We start from the raw sequence: 21,348 nt of genomic DNA on the forward strand, positions 1-21,348 counted from the left end.
AAATTATTAATGCCTTTGCCCTTTTTGCCTGTTATGTAAGTAAAATTAATGTTCATTTTTTATTCCTTTAATAAATATAACATTGGCAGTACATCAGTGTATTATGACTTCTTCACAGTGTTCTGTCACTTTATTATGAAGTGAGAAGGAACTGTTCTTTGTCCTTGAACTAATATTTTGTCCCCATCATTGGTACATGTTGCTGGGAAGAATGGAATAGGAGGTGGAACAATAGAGACTTTGGCCATTTTCAGTGAGCTTCTCATGCCATTAAAGAGACTCCTAAGATGTTCTGGTGAGCCCCCAACATTCCAAAACAAGGCAGTAAGAGCTAAGCCTGGCCTGTCTATTTTTTATGTTCATCAAGGCTCAGCATGGCTTTATCTGCCTATCCCCTTATTATTCTGAACTCCCTAATTGCCTGGACTGTTTCTCTCCACAAATAGTTTCATGTACTGTATTCAGCATTAATGTACGGTGACTATGTGGAGATGTCTTCTATTCCTACTTTTAACAGATTAACAGCTAATAAACACCATGCAACACCCTCTCCTCTCAACCTCTTCTAAAAATACAGACTTTGATTTGCCAACATTGGTGTATTTAAAGCCTCCAAGATTCCAGGGAAGACTTTAGAAAGTTAACTGTGCAAGTATGGCCAGTTCAGAGAGGAAATTTTCCAACACAAAGAGTCAATCAGTGTATCAGCAGCTCATCAGAGAAGAACCTCAGGGGATCTTGTAATCATTTATTAGGGAAGGATATTTGTTCCCACTTAAAATAAAGCTTCTCACATTATTCTTGCCATGCAGGACTGAAGAGAATGCTAGCTATGTATTACCTAGGGAGGACAGGCAGCGTAAATTTCATCTCAAGAGGAGTGTATCTTTTCCAGGAAGGGACACCGCGTTCCTGTCCAGTGACTTTGCAATGAAAGGATTTATGCTCCCTACTCTTCTTTAACTTTCTTCTCCTAACCTTCTTCTGCCAGAATTTCCCCCACCTCCATGTAGCTGAAAGTGAAACAATTAGTTTTAAAGAGTGAATAGTCAGAAGCTGTGTTTCAAAGCTGTAGACAAAGCACCAACCAATATTCTCTTTTGAGGATATGGAATATCAGCAGTAATATGTTTAAGATAATCCAGATAACCTGGATAATTATGTTAAAACGATGTCCATCAATCTCATATATTGTTGTTTAGTTGCTAGGTTGTGTCTGACTTTTTTGACCCCGTCAACTGTAGCCTGCCAAACTCCTTCTGTCTATGGGATTTCCCAGGCAAGAATACTGGAGTGGGTTGCCATTTCCTTCTCCAGGGGATCTTCCTGACCCAGGGATTGAACCCCTGTCTCCTGCATTGGCAGGTGGATTCTTTACCACTAAGCCACCAGGGAAGCCCTAAAGATATATACATATATATAATAGAATTTATTGAAGGATAAACTAGGCAGTGTGTACATAGTTCAATTAATGGAAATTCCAGTATCAGTGAAGCAGAAGCCTCAAAGTAATATGTTATAAAAATATTGGATGTCCCTGAAGTCCCAAGTATATGACTCTCAAAGACCACTTTGGTTATTATATTACAGAATGCAGATAAATATTTGCAGAAATATATTGGTCCTTTTGTTTGGGGTATAATTTTTGGGACCAAACACTTTTTGTGCCTTCAAAGGCATTTCCTGTTGCAGCAGAAATTCAAGTGTATTTGATCACTTATGTCTCCTTCTATTTCTGTTACCCTGCTTGTCTTGGTTGATTTAAGAAGCCTTTAAAGGCACAGCAATATGACGGTTTCATTGACTCCACATACCTGGTGGTGGAGTTGACTCTGGGGCAGACTGTATCAGTGCACTGTGGTAATGATGATGACATTGTCTTGTGGTAGAGAAATGGTCACTGCTACTCTCTGCTCAGATCTGTTCATGATATCCAGGGACCTTGACCTTTAACATTTAACATGTATTTTTCATCCAGACTATACCTTCTCTGAAGAAAGGTCAGAGTGAAATTCTATCATAGCTATGACTTGTTTGCAGATAATCTGAATTGGGTTAATTTCTTCTTTCTCCTGTAGTCTAGCAACATCTGTACCTGCGCTCTTCCAGACCAGTTTACCCCAGTGATGATATCTCTCAGTTCTTCTTCATATACTGATTGTCGCCAAACCACCTCAGGATTTTTTTTTTAAAAGTCAATGAATTTCTGGGGATTATTTAACAACTTGCTGGCTTTTCTCTCTGTAGAACCGGACTGGAAGCCATCATGGAGACTTATGCATTCTGGAGACCCCCTGTGCGCACACTCACCTTTGAAGATTTCACCACCATGCAAAAGCAGCAAGGTAAAGCCCTGGGCAAGGCCTCTGCTTAGAGACTGTGCGGGGGAGGGAGTGGGAGCTGAACTGAATATAGCACAGCTGGCCCCAAGCCAAACCACGAGATACATGGACTCTCCTGGAACGAGGAGTACTAGATAGCTCCGTAAATAACCAGAGCATCACCACTTGTGCAAATAAGCTGGTTTCAGAGGCAGTGTTTTACCTGGCACCTCCAGATCCCTCTCCCTTTTCCCAAAGCAAGGTTATGTTCATGATCACAATGGTGGTGAGGTGATTGTTTCTATCACTAAACATTCATGTAGCCCTTAGGATTTGGAAAGTGAAAGTGTTAGTCACTCAGTCGTGTCCAACTCTTTGTGACGCCATGGACTGTAGCCCACCAGGCTTCTATGTCCATGGGGTTTTCCAGGCAAGAATATTGGAGTGGGTTGCCATTTCCTTCTCCAGGGGATCAAACCTGGGTCTCCTGCATTGCAGGCAGATTCTTTACCAACCGAACTACCAGGGAGCCACCAGGGGTGGAGATTTGGAGACAATAATAATTTCATTTATTACTCATGGCAGCCTTATCTGTTTTCTTATTCTAGTTTGCCGATAAGAAACAACTTAGCCCCAGACAGTGGGAATGAATCACTCAAGTCTGACAGTGAGGAGGGGGCTGCTGAAAGCCCCTCTGAATCTTCTAACTTGTGCTTTCTCCTGTTTGGCTGGTGTGGAGCCACACCCGTCTCAAGTGAATGGGCAGAGTAGACTTTTTTCTTCCACTGCTTTGTGCTTTTCAGTTCAATTGAGTTCAGTTCAGTTCAGTCGCTCAGTCGTGTCCGACTCTTTGCGACCCCATGAATCGCAGCACGCCAGGCCTCCCTGTCCGTCACCAACTCCCAGAGTCTACCCAAACTCATGTCCATCGAGTCGGTGATGCCCTCCAACCATCTCGTCCTCTGTCTTTTCATCCGATTTCTAATCTCTCTTTTCTTCTCAGGTTGGGAAGTCTGTGGCCACATGAACAGGCTCATGGGCTGATTTCACCTCCTCTTTTCAGTCCGACCACTGGCCCTCCCAGGGGTAGCACCCATTTCTGGGGTGCTCAAGTGAAAGTTTCCCAGATGTCAGACGCTTAATGAGTCTTCCTCTCCAGCCTCCTCTTGTCTCAAAGTGACAGTGATCAAAATTGGTTTGAACTCATTCTATCAAATAGTTGCTATTAATAGAGTCCTAGTTTTTTTAATTATGGCTCAGTGATATAGGAGTCCCTTCTAGGACTTGATAACATATTATATTTTACCCCCTTCTCAGGGAGGTTCTAGCAGTCTGCACACTGAATTCTGTTTTGTGATGTGGATTACTGAACTCCCTCAAGCTTTAAGATGAGATAGTGATTAAAAGCACAGGTTCTGGAGTCAGACAGCTTGGGTTAGGCTCTTATCACTGTTCTCTGCTAGCTTGGTGACATTGATCAATCAAGTCCCTCATCCTTTCTGAGGGATGATTTATTTTTCTTATCTGCATAATGGGAGACTATAATAGAATTCATGTAAGGGTCAAATGAGATAATGCACTGAAAAACACAGGAAGCCCTCAGTATGTGCTTTCTGTCGCTGTCATCATCATCATCATTGTTGTCACTGTCTTCACCCCGTATGTCCCTCATATCAATATCAGAGAAGAAAGCACATCAGAGATGAGAAATATTGCTGTTCTGATGATTTATTCATAACATGATTAGACCATTCATCTTCACAGGGATCTGGGGAGGCAAGTGGTCCAGAATATCCATCTCTTTAAAAAAATTTTTGTTGTTTTATTTTATATTGCTTTTTGACTATGAGAGAACAAGCAGGCCTATTTTATTTTGGCCATGCTATATGGCATGTGGGATCAAACCCACGCCCCCGACATTGGAAGTTCAGAGTCTTAACCACTGGACTGCCAAGGTAGTCCCTTTATTTCCTTTTGAATAAATGGAGGAGAAATGGAAGCCATTTGTTGGAAGCATCTTGCTCCTTCTGATGCTATCAATGTATATTCAGGGTGTTGCTGATGCTTTGATGCCGTCATGGCCCTTCAGTGGCAGAGGTTTATGGAAGTTGGGAAATTTGGGCCTTCATCTTGATGGTCACTAAACTCTCTATATAACCTTGGGCAAGTTAGTTCTGAATCCATTTCCTCATCTCAAAGAGCGATAATTATCCCAAAGAGTGATGATTTTGTGTGTGTATGTGTTTGTGAGGCCATTTACATAAACATGCTTTATAAATGAAGCTGTCATGCAGAGACACTTACTTGATCCTACTTATTCCTGAGGTGTCTCCTTGCTTATCTGCCTTTGCTTTGCTCATTGACTTTCCAAGCCCTAGCTGAGCAGAAGTTTGTATCATGAAGGCTGGTATGAGAAGGATGGTAAGGGTGCCAGTTCCTGAGAGCAGGCATGGGTGGTGACATTGTGTTCATTGCTGTGTCCCCAAGATCTACCCCAGGGCCTGGCACCTAGGAATTACTTAATGAATAATGAATGAGATCACTTGGTGGCACTATGGCTCAGGTAGGCAAGATCACCATCTGATTAAATCTGGAGCACAATCACCTGATATGGGCATGGATACAGATGTGGAATAATGGTTGGGGATGACTACTTGTATATTGCCAGCATGTGGAACCAGTGGGCAGGTGTAGTAGGCATGGGGAAGCTAAAAGGGAACCTGCATTGCTAAGGTGTGCAGCATAAGCAGGGTTCATGATGCTTCTATTGAAAATTTCTCTATCTGAAGACTTATTATTGACACATGGGAAACAATGGTTTAAGAGAAACTGAACTTGCAGAGCAAGATGTCACACTTATTCATTGAGTCTCTTTTTATACTGATGGGGGGAAATGAGCATAGAATTAATTATTGGATACATATGGTGGTGAGATGGTGCTAGAGGAAAAGCCAAGACTCTATTAAATAGTTTAATTGGAATATATTTTTGAACTATACATTGAACTTGATCCAGATTCTCATTATTAAAAAATACGTGGCTTGGGTTTCTTGACATTAACAAAGGATGTAAAAGTAACAATACTCATTCCCTCTTCCTTTAAAAACTGAGGTTTCCAGTAACTCTGGACAGTATCAGTCATAAAATGAACAAAAGAGACATAGCCGTCTGTGTTAAACTGTTTTGTGTCTTAAAAGTAAAGAGTGGTGAGTTTCTAGTGGAAGCTTCAATGGCAGACTGATTTTGTACTAACTCTCTTTTGTTGAAGAGACTATTGGCATTGTTGGCACCAGACCAAAGAACCAAACAGTGATCGACCCCCCCAGGTGTCCACATTACCTCATTGCTTCAAGTACACGAATATCTGGATGTCTAACACTTAGCCCTGGGACAGTTTTGTGCTGTTGCTGCATTCTGTTTGGATGAAGTGAAGGATGCTTTTTCCATCTTGCCCTTGTTGTCAGTTAAATTTCTCTTTCATTAAGACCCACCTGTTGATAACATTTCAAGGAATGTGCTTAGGTAAATTAACCACAGTTTTACAAAAATCCAAACCCTTCTATTTTAAAAAATATATTGAATGGATGCTCTATATAGTTGTTTTCTCTTATGGAGAAGAATGCATGGGACTCATTGTCCTCTGACTTTAACACAAAAATAAACAGAGGCATAGAACAGCCTAGGAACATCTCTGCAGTTAAGTGCTGGCAGAACTGAGTTGAGGACTCAGTGGATCTCCTGCTTCACTGGGCACTCTCCTTTCCACCAGACTTTCTTCCTTCTTACTTACCATACACACACACACGCAATCAGTTTATTAGTCCATTTGATGGTTTATTGTCAACAACTTGAGCATTAGCTCTATAAATAGTAAATCCATATTTCGTTTTTATGAAGTCAAGTGTATGGTTTTATTTTCAGACATCTTCATTTAGAATCAGCAAGGGAGTTTATACTTTTGGATAGTCTGGAGATAGAAATTATATTTCAGGAATGGCTTCTGCCTGAACACTGCTTGTGGCAGGGACAAAGTAAATGAACCAAGTAAGCTGTGCCTGTGGAGGTGGAGTGAGGCAACACAGACAAAGACGTGAAAAGAAATAAGAGCCCAGGTCAGTTATAGCCAAGTTTAATCTTGTTGTTCTGATGATATCCTGATGTTGTTATGAGATTGTTCTGATAATATATACAGTGGAGCTACTTGTATGACCAATACTGAGAGGGTTTTTGTGAGTGGAGCCTCCAAGTGAGCTGACAACTGTTATGTGAAAAGGAACCATCCGGGACCAGTGGCTCCAAAGCTGGTCATATGTTTCCACCTGTGAATGTAAGGAGACCTGCTATTGACAGAAAAGCCTCTTCCTCACCTGGTGGTAAACATCACTAGACAGATTTCAGCAGCTTTGTGTTTTTTAGTGTTTATCAGGCAGTTAAAAGTTAGGATCATGAAGGTCTCTGTTGGGGTTGTCAACAACTTGAGCATTAACTCTAGTAGGTCCTTATTTCATTTTTATCAGTTGATTTGTGTTAATTAGAGGTTGGTCAATGAAAGAGATCAAATACCGAGAAAATTCATACTAGTAAAGAGATTGGAAGTGGAGGAAAGTTCAATGGACAGAGGTCTTTGAACTACAGTGTGATCATTATAATGTTGCAAAGATAGCCAATTTATGCTGATCTCATTTATCCCTGAGGTAAGAAATAATGCCCGAGAGGAGTTCTTGACAAGGATTGGAGAGTGTCTCAATTCAATCCATAGAGCAAATAGTTGCTCGTGCTTCTGGTTCTCAGTTGCTCAGTCATGTCTGACTCTTCCCGATACTGTGAACCATAGCCTGCGGGGTTCCTCTGTCCATGGAGTTTTACAGGCAAGAATACTAGAGTGGGTTGCCATTTCCTCCTCTAAGGGATCTTCCTGACCCTAGGATCGAACCCCAGTCTCCTGCGTCTCCTGCATTGGCAGGTGGGTTCTTTCCCATTGAGCCATCCGGGAGGCCCCAGAGCAAATGGTTATTGGCTGCATATTCTGTTTTGTCCTGTAGTCCCTTATGCTTAATACATCCAAAACGGAGTCCATGATTTACCTCACAGACTTGGCGCCCTCTCCTGGGGGAAGGACACTGCTACCCATTAGTCATCTGAGACAGTTCCCTCCCTCCTTACCCACCGTATCCAGTTAAGTCCAGTTCAGCCTCTCAGTCATGTCCGACTCTTTGCGACCCCATGGACTGCAGCACGACAGGCCTCCCTGTCCCCACCATATCCAGCTGTTACCAAGTTCTTGAATCTGCTCATATGTCTAATCTCCCTTGTTACTACTCCACTCCAAGGCATTATCATCTCTCACCAGACTTCATCCTCAGGCTCCCCATGGTGGTGACATAGCTGCCAGCATTCCTGGACCTGCATCTTTTTAGGTTTAAATTGGATGGGAAAGGTCATGTATCTCTCTTTAAGATTTCTAGCACAATCTCACTGAGTTTCATTGACCCTAATTGAGTTGCCTCTGAATTAATTACTGTGGCAGGGATGGGGTTGCTTAAATCATCCAGGCCTGAGTCACATCTCTTCCTTGGAGGTATGGGTGAAGGGTGAGTGGGAGAGGGAGTGTTTCTCAGAGGGAAAAGTGGATGCTGTTGCCAGGAACGAGGCAAGATTCCAAATGACAGTAACAGCAGATGTAAACTGCAGCAGAGAAGGCAGTAAAACAAGTATCAGAGAAAATAAGCAAGTTAATGGAAAGTGAAAAAATGGGAGTGTGCCACCTAGGGAATATGGTTATTGTTGTTCAGTCACTCAGTCATGTCTGACTTTTGCTACCCCAGCACGCATCATGCAAGACTTTTCTGGCCTTCACCATCTCCCACAGTTTGCTCGAGCTCATGTCCATTGAGTCGGTGATGCCATCCAACCATCTCATCCTCTGTTGTCCCCTTCTCCTCCTGCCTTCAATTTTTCCCAGCATCAGGGTCTTTTCTAATAAGTTGGCTCTTTGCATCAGGTGGCCAAGGTATTGGAGCTTCAGCTTAAACATCAGTCCTTCCAATGAATATTCAGGACTGATTTCCTTTCGGATTGACTGGTTGGATCTCCTTGCAGTCCAAGGGACTCTTAAGAGTCTTCTCCAACACCGCAGTTCAAAAGCATTAGTTCTTGGGCACTCAGCCTTCTTTATGGTCCAACTTTCACATCCATACACGACTGCTGGAAAAACCATAGCTTTGACTATATGGACCTTTGTTGGCAAATTGATATCTCTGTCTAGGTTTGTCATGGCTTTTCTTCCAAGGAGCAAGCGTCTTTTAATTTCATGGCTACAGTTGCCACCTGCAATGATTTTGGAGCCGAAGAAAATAAAGTCTGTCACTGTTTCCATTATTTCTCCATCTATTTGCCATGAAGTGATGGGTTTGAATGCCATGATCTTAGTTTTTTTGAATGCTGAGTTTTAAGCCAGCTTTTTCACTCTCCTCTTTCACCCTCATCAAGAGGCTCTTTAGTTCCTCTTAGCTTTCTGACATAAGGGTAGTATCATCTGCATATCTGAGGTTATTGATATTTCTCCTGACAATCTTAATTCCAGCTTGTGCTTCATCCAGCCCAGCATTTTGCATGATGTACTCTGCATACAATTTAAATAAACAGGGTGACAGTATACAGCCTTGATGTACTTCTTTCTCAATTTGGAACCAGTCTGTTGTTCCATGTCCAGTTCTAACTGTTGCTTCTTGACCTGCATACAGGTTTCTCAGGAGTTAGGTAAGGTGGTCTGGTATTCCCACCTCTTTAAGAATTTCCCACAGTTTATTATGATCCACACAGTCAAAGGCTTTGGCGTAGTCAATAAAGCAGAAGTAGATGTTTTTCTGGAATTCTCTTGCTTTTTCTATGACCTTGGAGAATTTTGAGTATTACTTTGCTAGCATGTGAAATGAGTGCAATTGTGTGGTAGTTTGAACATTCTGTGGTAGGTATGAATGCGATGGGGAATGTGGTAGGTATGAAATAGGGGCATTTAAGAAGCAGAGAAACTCAGAACACAGAGAACCAATGTGAAAAATGAGAATTGGGTGAATCTAATTTAAAACTGTTTTAAAAGGAAGAGGTTTTCCATCAGCAGACGAATGGATAAGGAAGCTGTGGTACATATACACAATGGAATATTACTCAGCCATTAAAAAAATACATTTGAATCGGTTCTATTGAGATGGATGAAACTGGAGCCCATTATACAGAGTGAAGTAAGCCAGAAAGAAAAACACCAATACAGTATACTAATGCATATATATGGAATTTGAAAAATGGTAACGATAACCCTATATGCGAGACAGAATAAGAGACACAGATGCATAGAACAGTCTTATGGACTCTGAAGGAGAAGGTGAGGGTGGGACGTTCTGGGACAATAGCATTGAAACATGTATATTATCATATGTGAGACAGAACACCATTCCATGTTCGATGCATGAGACAAATGCTCAGGGCTGGGGCAATGGGATGACCTAGAGGGATGGGATGGGGAGGGAGGTGGGAGGGGGGTCCAGGAAGGGGAACACATGTAAACCCATGGCTGATTCATGTCAATGTATGGCAAAAACTACTACAATATTGTAAAGTAATTAGCCCCCAACTAAAATAAATAAATTTATTTGAAAAAAAAATAATGACCAGTAATCTAAATTACATTTCTTTGTTTTAAACATTTTCAAATATAAACTATACATACAAAAAAAAAAAAAAAGGAAGAGGTTTGAATCTATGTATATCTTTAAACTTTATGGAGAGATGCACCAAGACTCTTTCTAGGATTGAAACCACATAATTCCCATTAACACTATAATGTTTCACATTTCTGTTTTGAAAAAAGTGCTCATTTCAACTAAGGGTAATTCCTTAGTTGGAATAAACAGGGCTCTGATCATTAAGCTTTACAGCCTCTGGATTTATTCTCTGGGATCCATCCATAGGTTTCTGACATTCTACCTCTTACCTGTTTGAAAGCCTTGAAGAAGGCTACTCAAGGGCACCTGGTGACTCAGCACTCCTCAGGGACAGATGCCATTGAATTATGTGAGAGAAGAGTCTGGCTCATGGAACCAAGTAATTATATGGAAATTTATTCTTCACTAGCCCAGATGGGGTTTTGTTTCACTGTTTTCCAATTTTGGGCAGGGGAAGCACAACAAAATAAACCCACAAGGACACTGTTTGTGAAAGCCTCCATATTACAATCTGGAAGTGATCAATCTAAAGATGCAAAAGTCAGCAGGTTTGGTATTCGAGATTTTCATGGTCACATTTAACTTGTCTTTATGGTACACAAGTATATTCTAGGTTATTGTCCTTGTATGGAATCACTGCTAAACATGTATTCTTTTTGGTTGTTTTGGCTGTTAGCCTTGAATGTTGGAACAAGTTAACATTGAAGTGAATTTGAGTACCAACCTACTTTGGGTTGTGGGTAAAATAGCCTGCAGGGAAGTGGGGTGGTGGAGGATTGGTCCTGAAATGCTGGAGAACTTTTAGCTACTTACAACATCACATTTTAATCATCTCTCAGAAGTGGGGCCCCTAGTGGTTCAGATGGTAAAGAATCCACTTGTAATGCAGGATACCTGGGTGTGATCCCTGGGTTGGGAAGATCCCCTGGAGAAGGGAATGGCTACTTGGAGAATTCCATGGACAGAGGAGCCTGGTGGGCTACATACAGTCCATGGGGTCGCAAAGATTGGGACACAACTGAGTGACTTCACACTTCAGAAGGATTAAGATCTCTGAGGACAGTGAGAAGGACACCCACTTATCTGTTTGTATTCAGTTTCACTTTGCTGGATCTGATTTGAGGACTCCAATAGCCTGTTACATTTGGGCAGCTGGCTGTGACGTAATGCTCCCTAGAGGGTAAAGTGGCCAGGATGCTCAGCTCCATGAACAGGGACCAACCCACAACAGCCATCCCCACTAGGACCCAATCACCCCCACTAGGACCCAATCTTTCTCAGCATCAGGGTCTTTTCCAATGAGTCAGCTCTTCAACATCAGGTGGCCCAAAGTATTGGAGCTTCATCTTCAGCATCAGTCCTTCCAATGAATATTCAGGGTTGATTTCCTTTAGGATTGACTGTTTGATCTCCTTGCTGTCCAAGAGGATAATACGTATTATTTCATCCATTTCTCTGTACATGCTTACAACATTGATATTCAAAATTCCATCTATATGGAGAAGCTCACTTGCCAAGGTCCCATCATTAGAAAAACCACTGGGATTACAACTGGGTTTGTTTGACTCTATAGCCCCTGTTCATCCATTAAATAAAGTTTAAATCAACACTCTTAGAGCATTCCAGATCTGGCTGTACAGAGCAGATGGGGACAAAGACAAGGCTACACAGGAAAGGGAAGCATGATTTCCTTTGAGAGACAGCTCTGACTGCTCTGTATCAGAGAGGCCTGGCCTCCCACTCGGCCCTGGCTCTTCTGGGTTGAGAGGCCTCTAGGAAGCTAAGTGTTGAAATGCACCGGGAGGGCAGCTTGCCTCCTTATGCTTATTTAGCACTTGGCTGGCACTCCCAATCTTGTTTAACAGCTGACAAGCTGTTAGATCATAAGAGAGTAAAGACTTCTCAATATCTTGGTTTGCTTCTCAGCACAACGAATGCCATAGTCTTCTCTCTTTTGTGTGGACTTTGAAAAAATGGCTGTTATCTTTATTGATTATTTCAAGTACATAAGAGCATTTCTTCAAAGTGGATGGAAGCAACGTGACCTTCTCTCGGACAGGCTTGCTCTCCCCCTTCAAACACTGGTTTGTATGGGGGCTCTCACCCCTTGAAGCCCAGCAGGCCTCCAAGCCTCATTTCCAGTGAGTGTCATTTAAAAGCCAGAGCAAGCTGACTACAAACTTTTTAACATGTGCCTCTCATCTGCCCGGCAGAGATCCCTGTAACTTGTTAATAGTTCCCTTATTTTTTTCTAGTGAAACCAATTGAGGCCTTAAATCAGTACCATTCGTTCCATCATGGGCCATCCGAGAAAAGCATTTAGAGTTATAAAAAGTCATCTGCTCCATCTTGCACTTCCTGCTGCAGGGCTCGAGCTTGGCCTGGTGGAGCGTATACCTATGATGGGATGCTATGGAGTGCCTAACAGGGGGTCTCTTCCAGGACCACATAAACACCAGATCTGGAAGAGCCAGGATGGATTTTCAAAGAGAGGAGACCAGATACACATCCCATAAAACACAGATCTCTTTACAGCTGGAGTCGAGTTTCTCCATTTGTGCCATAGCACTTATTTCACTGACGTGCCTGGCAGTTAGGGTGGAAGAGGGAGAAAAAAGTGTAGGATGCCTCAGAGGGGAACCACATGCTTCCAGAAAATGAATCCCTGAGCTTCATGTAAGGCTCTGTAGGCTGGGCCACTCAGTGGTACAAAATTAAAAAGCATGTTCTCGCTCATCCTTGTTGTTTCCCCTCCAAGAACTTCTTCGTTGTGTTTAAATGACTCCTGGGAAAGTACTTGTTACTAGCAATTCACACTTTAACAGAAATGTAATCCGCCAGACATAAGTGTAATTCTGAGAAGGACAGAAACTGAAGCCTACTAGTTCAAGCGCTTGTTTCACAGGTGAGGAGATTTAAGACGTAGCTTGCCTTGCCTGTGGATGGGAGCTGGATGGAGGCCAGTGAACCCAGAATCAGGTTTGATACCCTTCTTTCTGTGGTCAGCGCTGGCTTACTTCTCTTAGAGGTATTTACAGTGTTGGTCTTATCTCAATTTGTGGAATAAACATCTTTATACCTCTCTTAAGGGAATTTTCCTGATGCTGGGAAACGTTGAGGGCAGGAGGAGAAATGGGCAGCAGAGGATGGGATGGTTGAATGGCATCACTGACTCCATGGATATGAGTTTGAGCAAACTCCAGGAGATAGTGAAGGACAGGGAAGCCTAGTGTGCTGCAGTCAATGGGGTCACAAAAAGTCAGATATGACTTAGTGACTGAACAACATCAAAGAGAATTTAAGATTTAAACAAGAAACAAAGAAGGAGAATTTCCTGAAATGACTCTACAATCAGGAGCTATTGATATCTAAATCCAGTTCTACCTAGGGAGATTCTTTTGACCAAGAAAGAGATGTTGTTGCTTGGGCTTTGTAAAAAATTAACTTTGAAAAAACTATTAACAAGAGCTAAATTTATGCTTCTACAGCCAAAACTACTCTAATACTTGTGAAGGTAGGCTAAGACTTTTTTACCCCCATGCTAAAAATTAGCTTTGGGTTTCTCTTTGAGGTATCTGCCTCTCAACTTGCATATGTGGAGCTTCTTCATTTGTACATTGTGGGTGGCTTCTTTGGATCCCATTATCTCTAGAATCCTGCTAGTTTTCTTCACATATTCCCCTCACTGACAAAAACCTTATTTCTGCTCCTTTCCGTGTTAAAGTTTCTTTACTCTTGTATAGCAGCTCAAGTTCAAGGAGTCCCTGCATGAGTTGTGGATGACCTAAAGGGTACAGTGCTCCTTGGGGAATCACAGCTCTCAACACTTCTGAGCAAGTCCCAACCTTGCCCTGAGAGAGAAATTCCATGAGGGGAGAGTCCCAGTGGAAGACAAAGTAGCTGCTCCTTCTGGAATTCACATGAACGGTTCAGCAGTCCTGACACTCATCACTGCTTTCAGCTTCCAATAGATGGGACAGGAAGTGGGTGCAGCACTGCTCTTCACAGTCTGGTAAAGGGGAGGCTTAGAAAGGTCATTTTTGGCCTTTTTAAACTACTTGAGGCTTCCCTGGGGGCTCAGATGGTAAAGAATTCTCCTGTAATGTAGGAGATCTGGGAAGATCCCCTGGAGAAGGGAATGGCAACCCACTCTGGTATTCTTGCTTGGAAAATCCCAATGGACAGAGGAGCCTGGTGGCTACAGTCCAGGGGATCGCCAAGAGTTGGACGTGACTGAGTGACTAACACTTTCACTTTCAAACTACCTGAGAACACATTTGAAGTAGATTGGGTTGAGCCGGCCCTTTGTCTATTGGTGCATCAGCCACCAACGCAGTTCTAACATCTGCGGTATTAGAGCAGCTCTCTCAAATACAGTTCAGGGATTTTAGGAGATAAAATGGTCCTGGACTATCATCTAACCAAAGAGTGGTCCCTGGCCCGGCTGCCTCAGGGTCACTTGACAACTTGCTGCAAATCCTCAGGCTCTGTCCCAGATCTTGTTTTTGTTCAGTCGCTAAGTCATGTCTGACTCTGCAACCCCATGGACTGTAGCCCACCAGTCTCCTCTGTCCATGGGATTTTCAGGCAAAAATACTGAAGTGGTTGCCATTTCCTATTCCAGGTGATCTTCCTGACGGAGAGATTGAACCTGGGTCATCCCTGGGTCTCCTGCATTGGCAGGTGGATTCTCTACCACTGAGCTACCAGGGGGTGGAATCAGTGATCTGTGTTCTAACAAGCCTTTCAGGTGATTCTCATGTCTCAAAAGAATTTATGTTTTATTTTTCAGGGGGCAGCACAGGCACTTCCCCAACCACCTCCAGCACTGGGACACCATCCCCTTCAGCTTCTTCTCATCTTTTATCTCCATCCTGTTCTCCTCCAACGTTTCATCTGGCCCCCAACACTTTCAATGTGGGCTGCCGAGAGAGCCAGCTGTGTAATCTAAACCTCTCCGATTATCCACCATGTGCCCGAAGCAACATGGCTGCCTTGCAGAGCTACCCAGGGCTGAGTGACAGTGGCTACAACAGGCTCCAGAGTGGCACCACTTCGGCTACTCAGCCCTCTGAAACCTTCATGCCTCAGAGGACTCCATCCCTGATCTCAGGAATACCAACTCCTCCCTCGTTGCCTAGCAACAGCAAGATGGAAGCCTATGGTGGCCAGCTGGGGTCCTTCCCTACTTCCCAGTTTCAGTATGTCATGCAGGCAGGCAATGCAGCTTCCAGCTCCTCATCACCACACATGTTCGGGGGCAGCCACATGCAGCAGAGCTCCTACAATGCCTTCTCTCTTCACAATCCTTATAATCTGTATGGATACAATTTCCCTACTTCCCCTAGGCTAGCTGCAAGCCCAGAAAAACTGAGCGCCTCTCAAAGCACTTTACTCTGTTCTTCTCCTTCCAATGGGGCCTTTGGAGAGCGGCAGTACCTGCCTACGGGGATGGAGCACGGCATGCACATGATTAGCCCTTCACCCAATAATCAGCAGGCGACTAACACCTGTGACGGCCGGCAGTATGGGGCAGTCCCAGGCTCCTCCTCCCAGATGTCTGTTCACATGGTTTAGTGGCCAGTCCCAGCACCATGGAGCCAACAGCAGCCGAGGCAGATCCAGAGTCTCCAGGGCAGATCCTCCTCTGTGGGAGCCCAACGCCTTCGAAAAACAGGAACTGTGTATTATTATTATTATTATTACCTTCTGGAGGAGGAAAGCACATACCCAACGACAACAAGAGACACTTAAAGCCACTGAAGGAATACTTGCAGTGGAATCATCTCTGACTCAGCAGCCATTCTCCTGCCTTCCCGAATCTTAGCATCGTCTACTCAGAGTGGCCTTTGAAGAAACTGAATAATCATTTTATAATAATGTTAAGGGAGATGCTAGCATGTAGCAGCCATGAAAAGTTACCCACACACAGATACAGACCTACCTTTACATACACACATACATATGTGCATGCATACATACACACATACATAAATATATTCATACACAAACTCATCCATACACAAACATACATGCACACTGACTTGGAACTGGGTGAACTCTGTGGAGGGAAGCCCAGTATGGGTGCTTTCACCAAAAATTTGTCTATGTACAACAGTAGACGGACTGGGTCAGCAGTAGCTGCCTGCCAACATTTCTTCCCTGCAGCTTGCCCTTTTTCTGGAATGAACCATGTATCCTGAAACCCCTTCCCATCAATGTGGGTGGAAAGACATCAGTACTACAACCGGACTTGGCTTCCTGAAAAAGATGGCTTTTGAACTTTGGCTCTCTTCGATTGGTGTGCTAGCATTGATGTTCCCAGTGGTGCCCGTGAAAAGAGGGAGTAAGAGCAGCTGAAAGAGAGAGAGAGAAGGAGAAAGAATAGAGAGCAAGAGAGAGGTGGAGAACAAGACTGAATGAGGAAGTGAGAGCAGTGATGAGAGTTTTAATTCACTGAGGAAATGGGTTTGGTCCCCACCCCTACCCCCCAGGTTATGGAAAGAACCATGGAGTTGTTGAGGAGTAAACCTCTCTGGGACACTGTGCATGGTCAGGGCACGGGTGAGAAGCACCCAGGCAAGGCATGAGTCTCAATCCCACAGTTCTGACCACTGTGAGCCAGAAGAGAGGGGCACCACAAAGGGAAGTGCCGAGTCCAGAGCACGCAGCCTGGCAGGGGAAGGGAAACAGAAGGAGTGTGAGAAAGGAAGAGTTTTACAACCTCAACAGATGACACCAAGAACAGAGGCAACACACGGATGTCTGGCCTTCCGAATGCCAGACCCAGATGCCTGACCTGGATTGCCTGCCCCATCTCCCCTGTGGCAGGAGGAGTCCTGTCACCTTCCAGAGAATTGAGAATGGGCCTTCTAGAATACATCCTTCCACCTGCTCTTAGATCGCCACTTTTTTTTTTTAATCAAATAGTTTGTTGCAATTTTGAAGTTTTGGATTTTTCCTTTCATCTTTCCCTTCCCCTTCAAATCCTTTAATGATAAGAAAAGTGAAGTTTGGTGCCAGCTTAAACTTTTTAAGTGGTGTGGAAATGCAGATAGTACCAAGTAAAAGAATTCAGATATTACTAAGATTTTTTTGGTTTTGAGGTGTTGTAGATAAATGTATTTATGTGCCTAGTGGGGAATCCAATATTATGAATATTAAAAAAGGGGGCAATAAAAAGGGTATGTAAAATATGTATGAAGAAAAGGTGTATAAAAATTTGCCCTTATGCACGGAACTCTGTTTCTAAGTGCCAAGCACAGAAAGCCGCTAAATAAAATCTTTGCAATTGTTTCCTGCGTATCCGTTCATATGGAATAAGCAAGCAGCAGCCCATGCCTTTGAGTTGTGCTGTGCTCATCTCTACTACTTAACATGATCTTTGTTCGGAACACACGAAGTCTGTATTACCATCCTCATTTTATGATCAGTAACTAAGCTTCAGAGGGACTGATTTATCCAGATCACACAGCCCGACAGAGAGAAAACTAGGACATGAAGCCAGGACTCTAGTGGGCTACCTGGTTTCATGTTAGCTGCAAAAACCTGTGAGTCAGCTGCTGTATAACACAGGGAGCTCAACCCTGTGCTCTGTGAGGACCTAGAGAGGTGGGACTGGAGGGGTGGGAGGGAGACTCAAGAGGGAGGGGATATATGTATAATTATAGCTGGTTCACATTGTACAGCAGAAACCAACACAACATTGTAAAGCAATTATCCTCTAATTAAAAATAAAATTTTTTAAATTAAAAAATATAATCTATTTCATGAAAAGTTGTAGAAATAAGAATAAATCTATACGCCAATTTTTAAAAAACAAAACCTGTGAGTCTAATAGCAGTCCTCATTGTAGCTAAGTGCCAGATATTACACCTTGTGTCTTACATAGATATCTCATCCAATCCTCCCACAATTCTATAGTGGCTATTTTTATGATCATATTGTAGATTTGGAAACCAACTTAAAAAAGTTAAAGTCTTTGACCAAGGCCCTCAGGTAGCAAGTGATTAAGGTGGCAATTTGACCTCAGGGTCTGTGTAATTAGCATTATGCCTTTCTGCTGGAGCCCCAGCAGACTCAGGATGCACGGGGACCATCAGGAAAGAATTCTGAGGGGTTGGGGCCAGAGTTTCTCTGAGGCAGGATTTACTTAGGATGTTTAATCATAAATGTATATCTTCCCTCTTGAATGTGCCTCCCGGCACAAGAGGAGAGATTTTGAGTTGTTAGGCATCAAATGACTTTTAAGAGACTAATAACGTGCCCAGGGCTATTCCATTTGTAAGTATTTACACATCATCTCATTGGAACCTCACAATAACTGTGAGAGGTGAACAGGGCAGAAACTATTGTTTTGCAAATGGAAGGCTAGGATTTTGAAGGTTGGGCTCTGTCCATACATAAATGTCACTGGGAAGCCATAGTTCAGTTCAGTTCAGTCACTCAGTCGGGTCCAACTCTTTGCAATCCCATGGACTGCAGCACGCCAGGCTTCCCTGTCCATCAGCTTGCTCAAACTCATGTCCATCAACTTGGTGATGCCATCCAACCATCTCATCCTCTGTCATCCCCTTCTCCTCCTGCCTTCAATCTTTCCCAGCTTCAGGGTCTTTTCCAATGAGTTGGTTCTTGGCATCAGGTGGCCAAACTATTGGAGTTTCAGCTTCAGCATCAGTCCGTCAGGACTTAAAATCTCCTGCTCTTACACCTACCTCAGACTGTTTCCCAGCGGACAGTTACACTGGAAGCTCACTGACCCATTTCACCAGGGCTTGATTTTGTGGGGTTGAAGTTGCTGGACCACCACACTCTTTCAGTGGAAATGGAGCTTGGGTTGGGAAAACAAAAACTTTAGTCATGGCTTTGGTTTAATAAATAATTTCAAAGAATGGCCAGTTAACTCCATTAGCCATCAGCTCAGTTGTGTCTGATTCTTTTGTGACCCCATGGACTGTAGCCTCCCAGGCTCCTTTGTCCAATGAAATTTTCCAGGCAAGATACTGGAGTGGGTTGCCATTTTCTGCTCCAGGGGATCTTCCTGACCCAGCAATCAAACTTGCGTCTGTCTCTTGCATTGGCAGGCTGGTTCTTTACCACTGTGCCCCCTGGGAAGCCCAATTAGCCTTCAGCTCATTGCTAAAATAGCCAGGACAGTAGCTGATTATCTTCATGGATTGTAAGCTCTCTGGGTGACATCTCAAAACATAAAAAGACACTCCTATTTGAAAATCTAGCAGTCAACACTTGGTTTCACAGTGGTAGACTGAGAACAACAATATATGAAGCTTATTGTTATTTCTTACTGATTTAGCAGCATACCAAATATTGTTCACTGGTCTACCAGTGTTTGAGGTTTTAGGTAATAGGAAAGCATAATATACTGAGCAACAAATGACATAGAAGCTCCATATTTTCACTTAATAATAAAAATAATTTACCTTTTTTCTTATTAAAGAGCAATAATCATGCAAGAGTATTAAGTACAGAAAATATCTATAATTCGGATAAATTAGAACAGTCCAAGTTGGTTACATTTGAATTATGGCATATATTTCTCTCTGTAACTGAGCAAGTAATAAAAAACTTTCAACACAAACTAGGTAAGAACTGTCAAGAATATACTCTACCCAATTATTTTTAATGAAATGATGAAAGCTTGTTTTAATTGGCACAATGATTGCATACAAAGGGCTATTGAAAGATTACCTTTTCTTTGAGTTAAGATGCTCATGTTTTTGAGAAAAGGCTCTCTTGCTCCCCTTTGATTCTCAAGGCCCAGTATGAATCCTAATACATAGTCATTCTTATTGTTGAATTTATTGGCCAAACCAATTTTTTCAATAGTGCAAAATGGTTACATGGCTGAATTCATTCCAAATTAATAGGACCCAAATTAAAGATTTATTGTTTTTCACACAGTGTTCTGTGACAGATTAATGAAAATTTACTTTAGATTCTAGCTTGACAGAATCCATTACACATAATAGAGGACTTAAAAAAAATACATGTCATAGTTTTGTCCTTGAAAGTGTTCACTTTTCAGGCAGTCATGCACATGTGAGGCAAATGATCTAAAAGTCTCTCAAAACTTGATGAAGATTTTCAGTGTAAGAAGGTGAAGTTGGGATTGTTTTCACTGCAGAGGTAGAACTTGATTATTTGGACATAGAAATGAACAGTTAAACTTGATCCTATCTTCAGGGAGCTCATGATCTGGTGTGAGAGTGACATAGAATATGCTAGCAAACGAATAATGTAATTTCAGTTTGCAAACATCATTTTGAGGAAATTTAAAATAAAAAGATGATAGAGAATGATTGGGGAATGAGGATGAAGCCTCATTCATCCTTAGTAACCCCTGACGACAGGGTTACTAAGAGGGCTGGGGCTTCACAGGTGACACTAGTGGTAAAGAACCTGCCTCCCAATGCAGGAAACGTAAGAGACCCGGGTTTGATCCCTGGGTCGGGCAGATCCCCTGGAGGAGGGCATGGCAACCCACTCCTGTATTCTTGCCTGGAGAATCCCCATGGACAGTAGCCCTCCAGGCTCCTCTGTCCATGGGGTCGCACAGAGTCAGACACCACTGAAGCGACTTAGCATGAACGAACATACTGAGAGGGCTACATTTGAGTTAGTACAAATGAAGACTTATTTTAGAGTTTAGTTACTCCTACTTCTGCCAAGGCAGCCATATCCTCACTGGAAGATGTGCTCTGCTAGTTTTGTGTTAGCCGAAGCCAGGCATTGTTATCTTTTTCCAAAGGCTTTGTGTTAATAGCACTGATACTTATTTACTAATGCCCTGCTGCTGACCTTCTGAAACTGGGGCCATTTACAGACTCCTCAAATTTGAATCTATCTTCTACATGGTCCCAATAAAGTTCTATTTTCACGACTTCCTTGGCAGAAGAGAGTCATTCCTTCTCTCTGACTTTATTAAAAGGTTAAAATAAATGCTCAAGTAACCAATTAATTAATAACAGATTAATAATGAACAATAATTAATAAGAAAAATACTAAATGCAGCTTAGTATTCTAGTTTTCTCAGAACTATTCTGTGTGATAGATATCGAAAACGCATACTTTCAAAAAGATTTCAGCCTGGTTGAGGAGTCAAGATATATGTATATAAAGCAGTGAACAATAAAACCATTTAATTCGTGGTGGTAGAGACCAGATGCATGGCAGAATTTTAGAATGAAGCAAATTTTTATTGAGTCTTTATTATATGTTACACATTATGCAAGGTTATCCTATAATCCTTGCAAGGATCCTCTAGGATTTGTATTTAAATCCCTGTT

At 42.6% G+C, this 21,348-nt stretch overlaps 1 protein-coding gene across 6 annotated transcripts in view; it reads left to right on the forward strand.

Moving 5' to 3' along the window:
• Positions 1–17,338, forward strand: part of TBX15 (T-box transcription factor 15) — a 131,824-nt gene extending 114,486 nt beyond the window's left edge. For 3 of the 6 annotated variants that reach the window (XM_081492934.1, XM_081492931.1, XM_081492933.1), the window contains exons 7-9: positions 2,248–2,345; positions 10,323–10,421; positions 14,835–17,338. In XM_081492934.1, coding sequence (XP_081349060.1) covers positions 2,248–2,345; positions 10,323–10,421; positions 14,835–15,619 — 982 coding nt within the window. In that variant the 3' untranslated portion in view covers positions 15,620–17,338. The remainder of the gene's footprint in view (positions 1–2,247; positions 2,346–10,322; positions 10,422–14,834) is intronic. The other 3 variants (XM_081492936.1, XM_081492932.1, XM_081492935.1) reach the window with 1 other exon arrangement.
• Positions 17,339–21,348: the final 4,010 nt, after the last annotated feature.

Source organism: Giraffa tippelskirchi, chromosome 5, assembly GCF_054371585.1.
Source record: "Giraffa tippelskirchi isolate mGirTip1 chromosome 5, T2T-mGirTip1v1.2.pri, whole genome shotgun sequence".
NCBI lineage: Eukaryota > Metazoa > Chordata > Mammalia > Artiodactyla > Giraffidae > Giraffa > Giraffa tippelskirchi.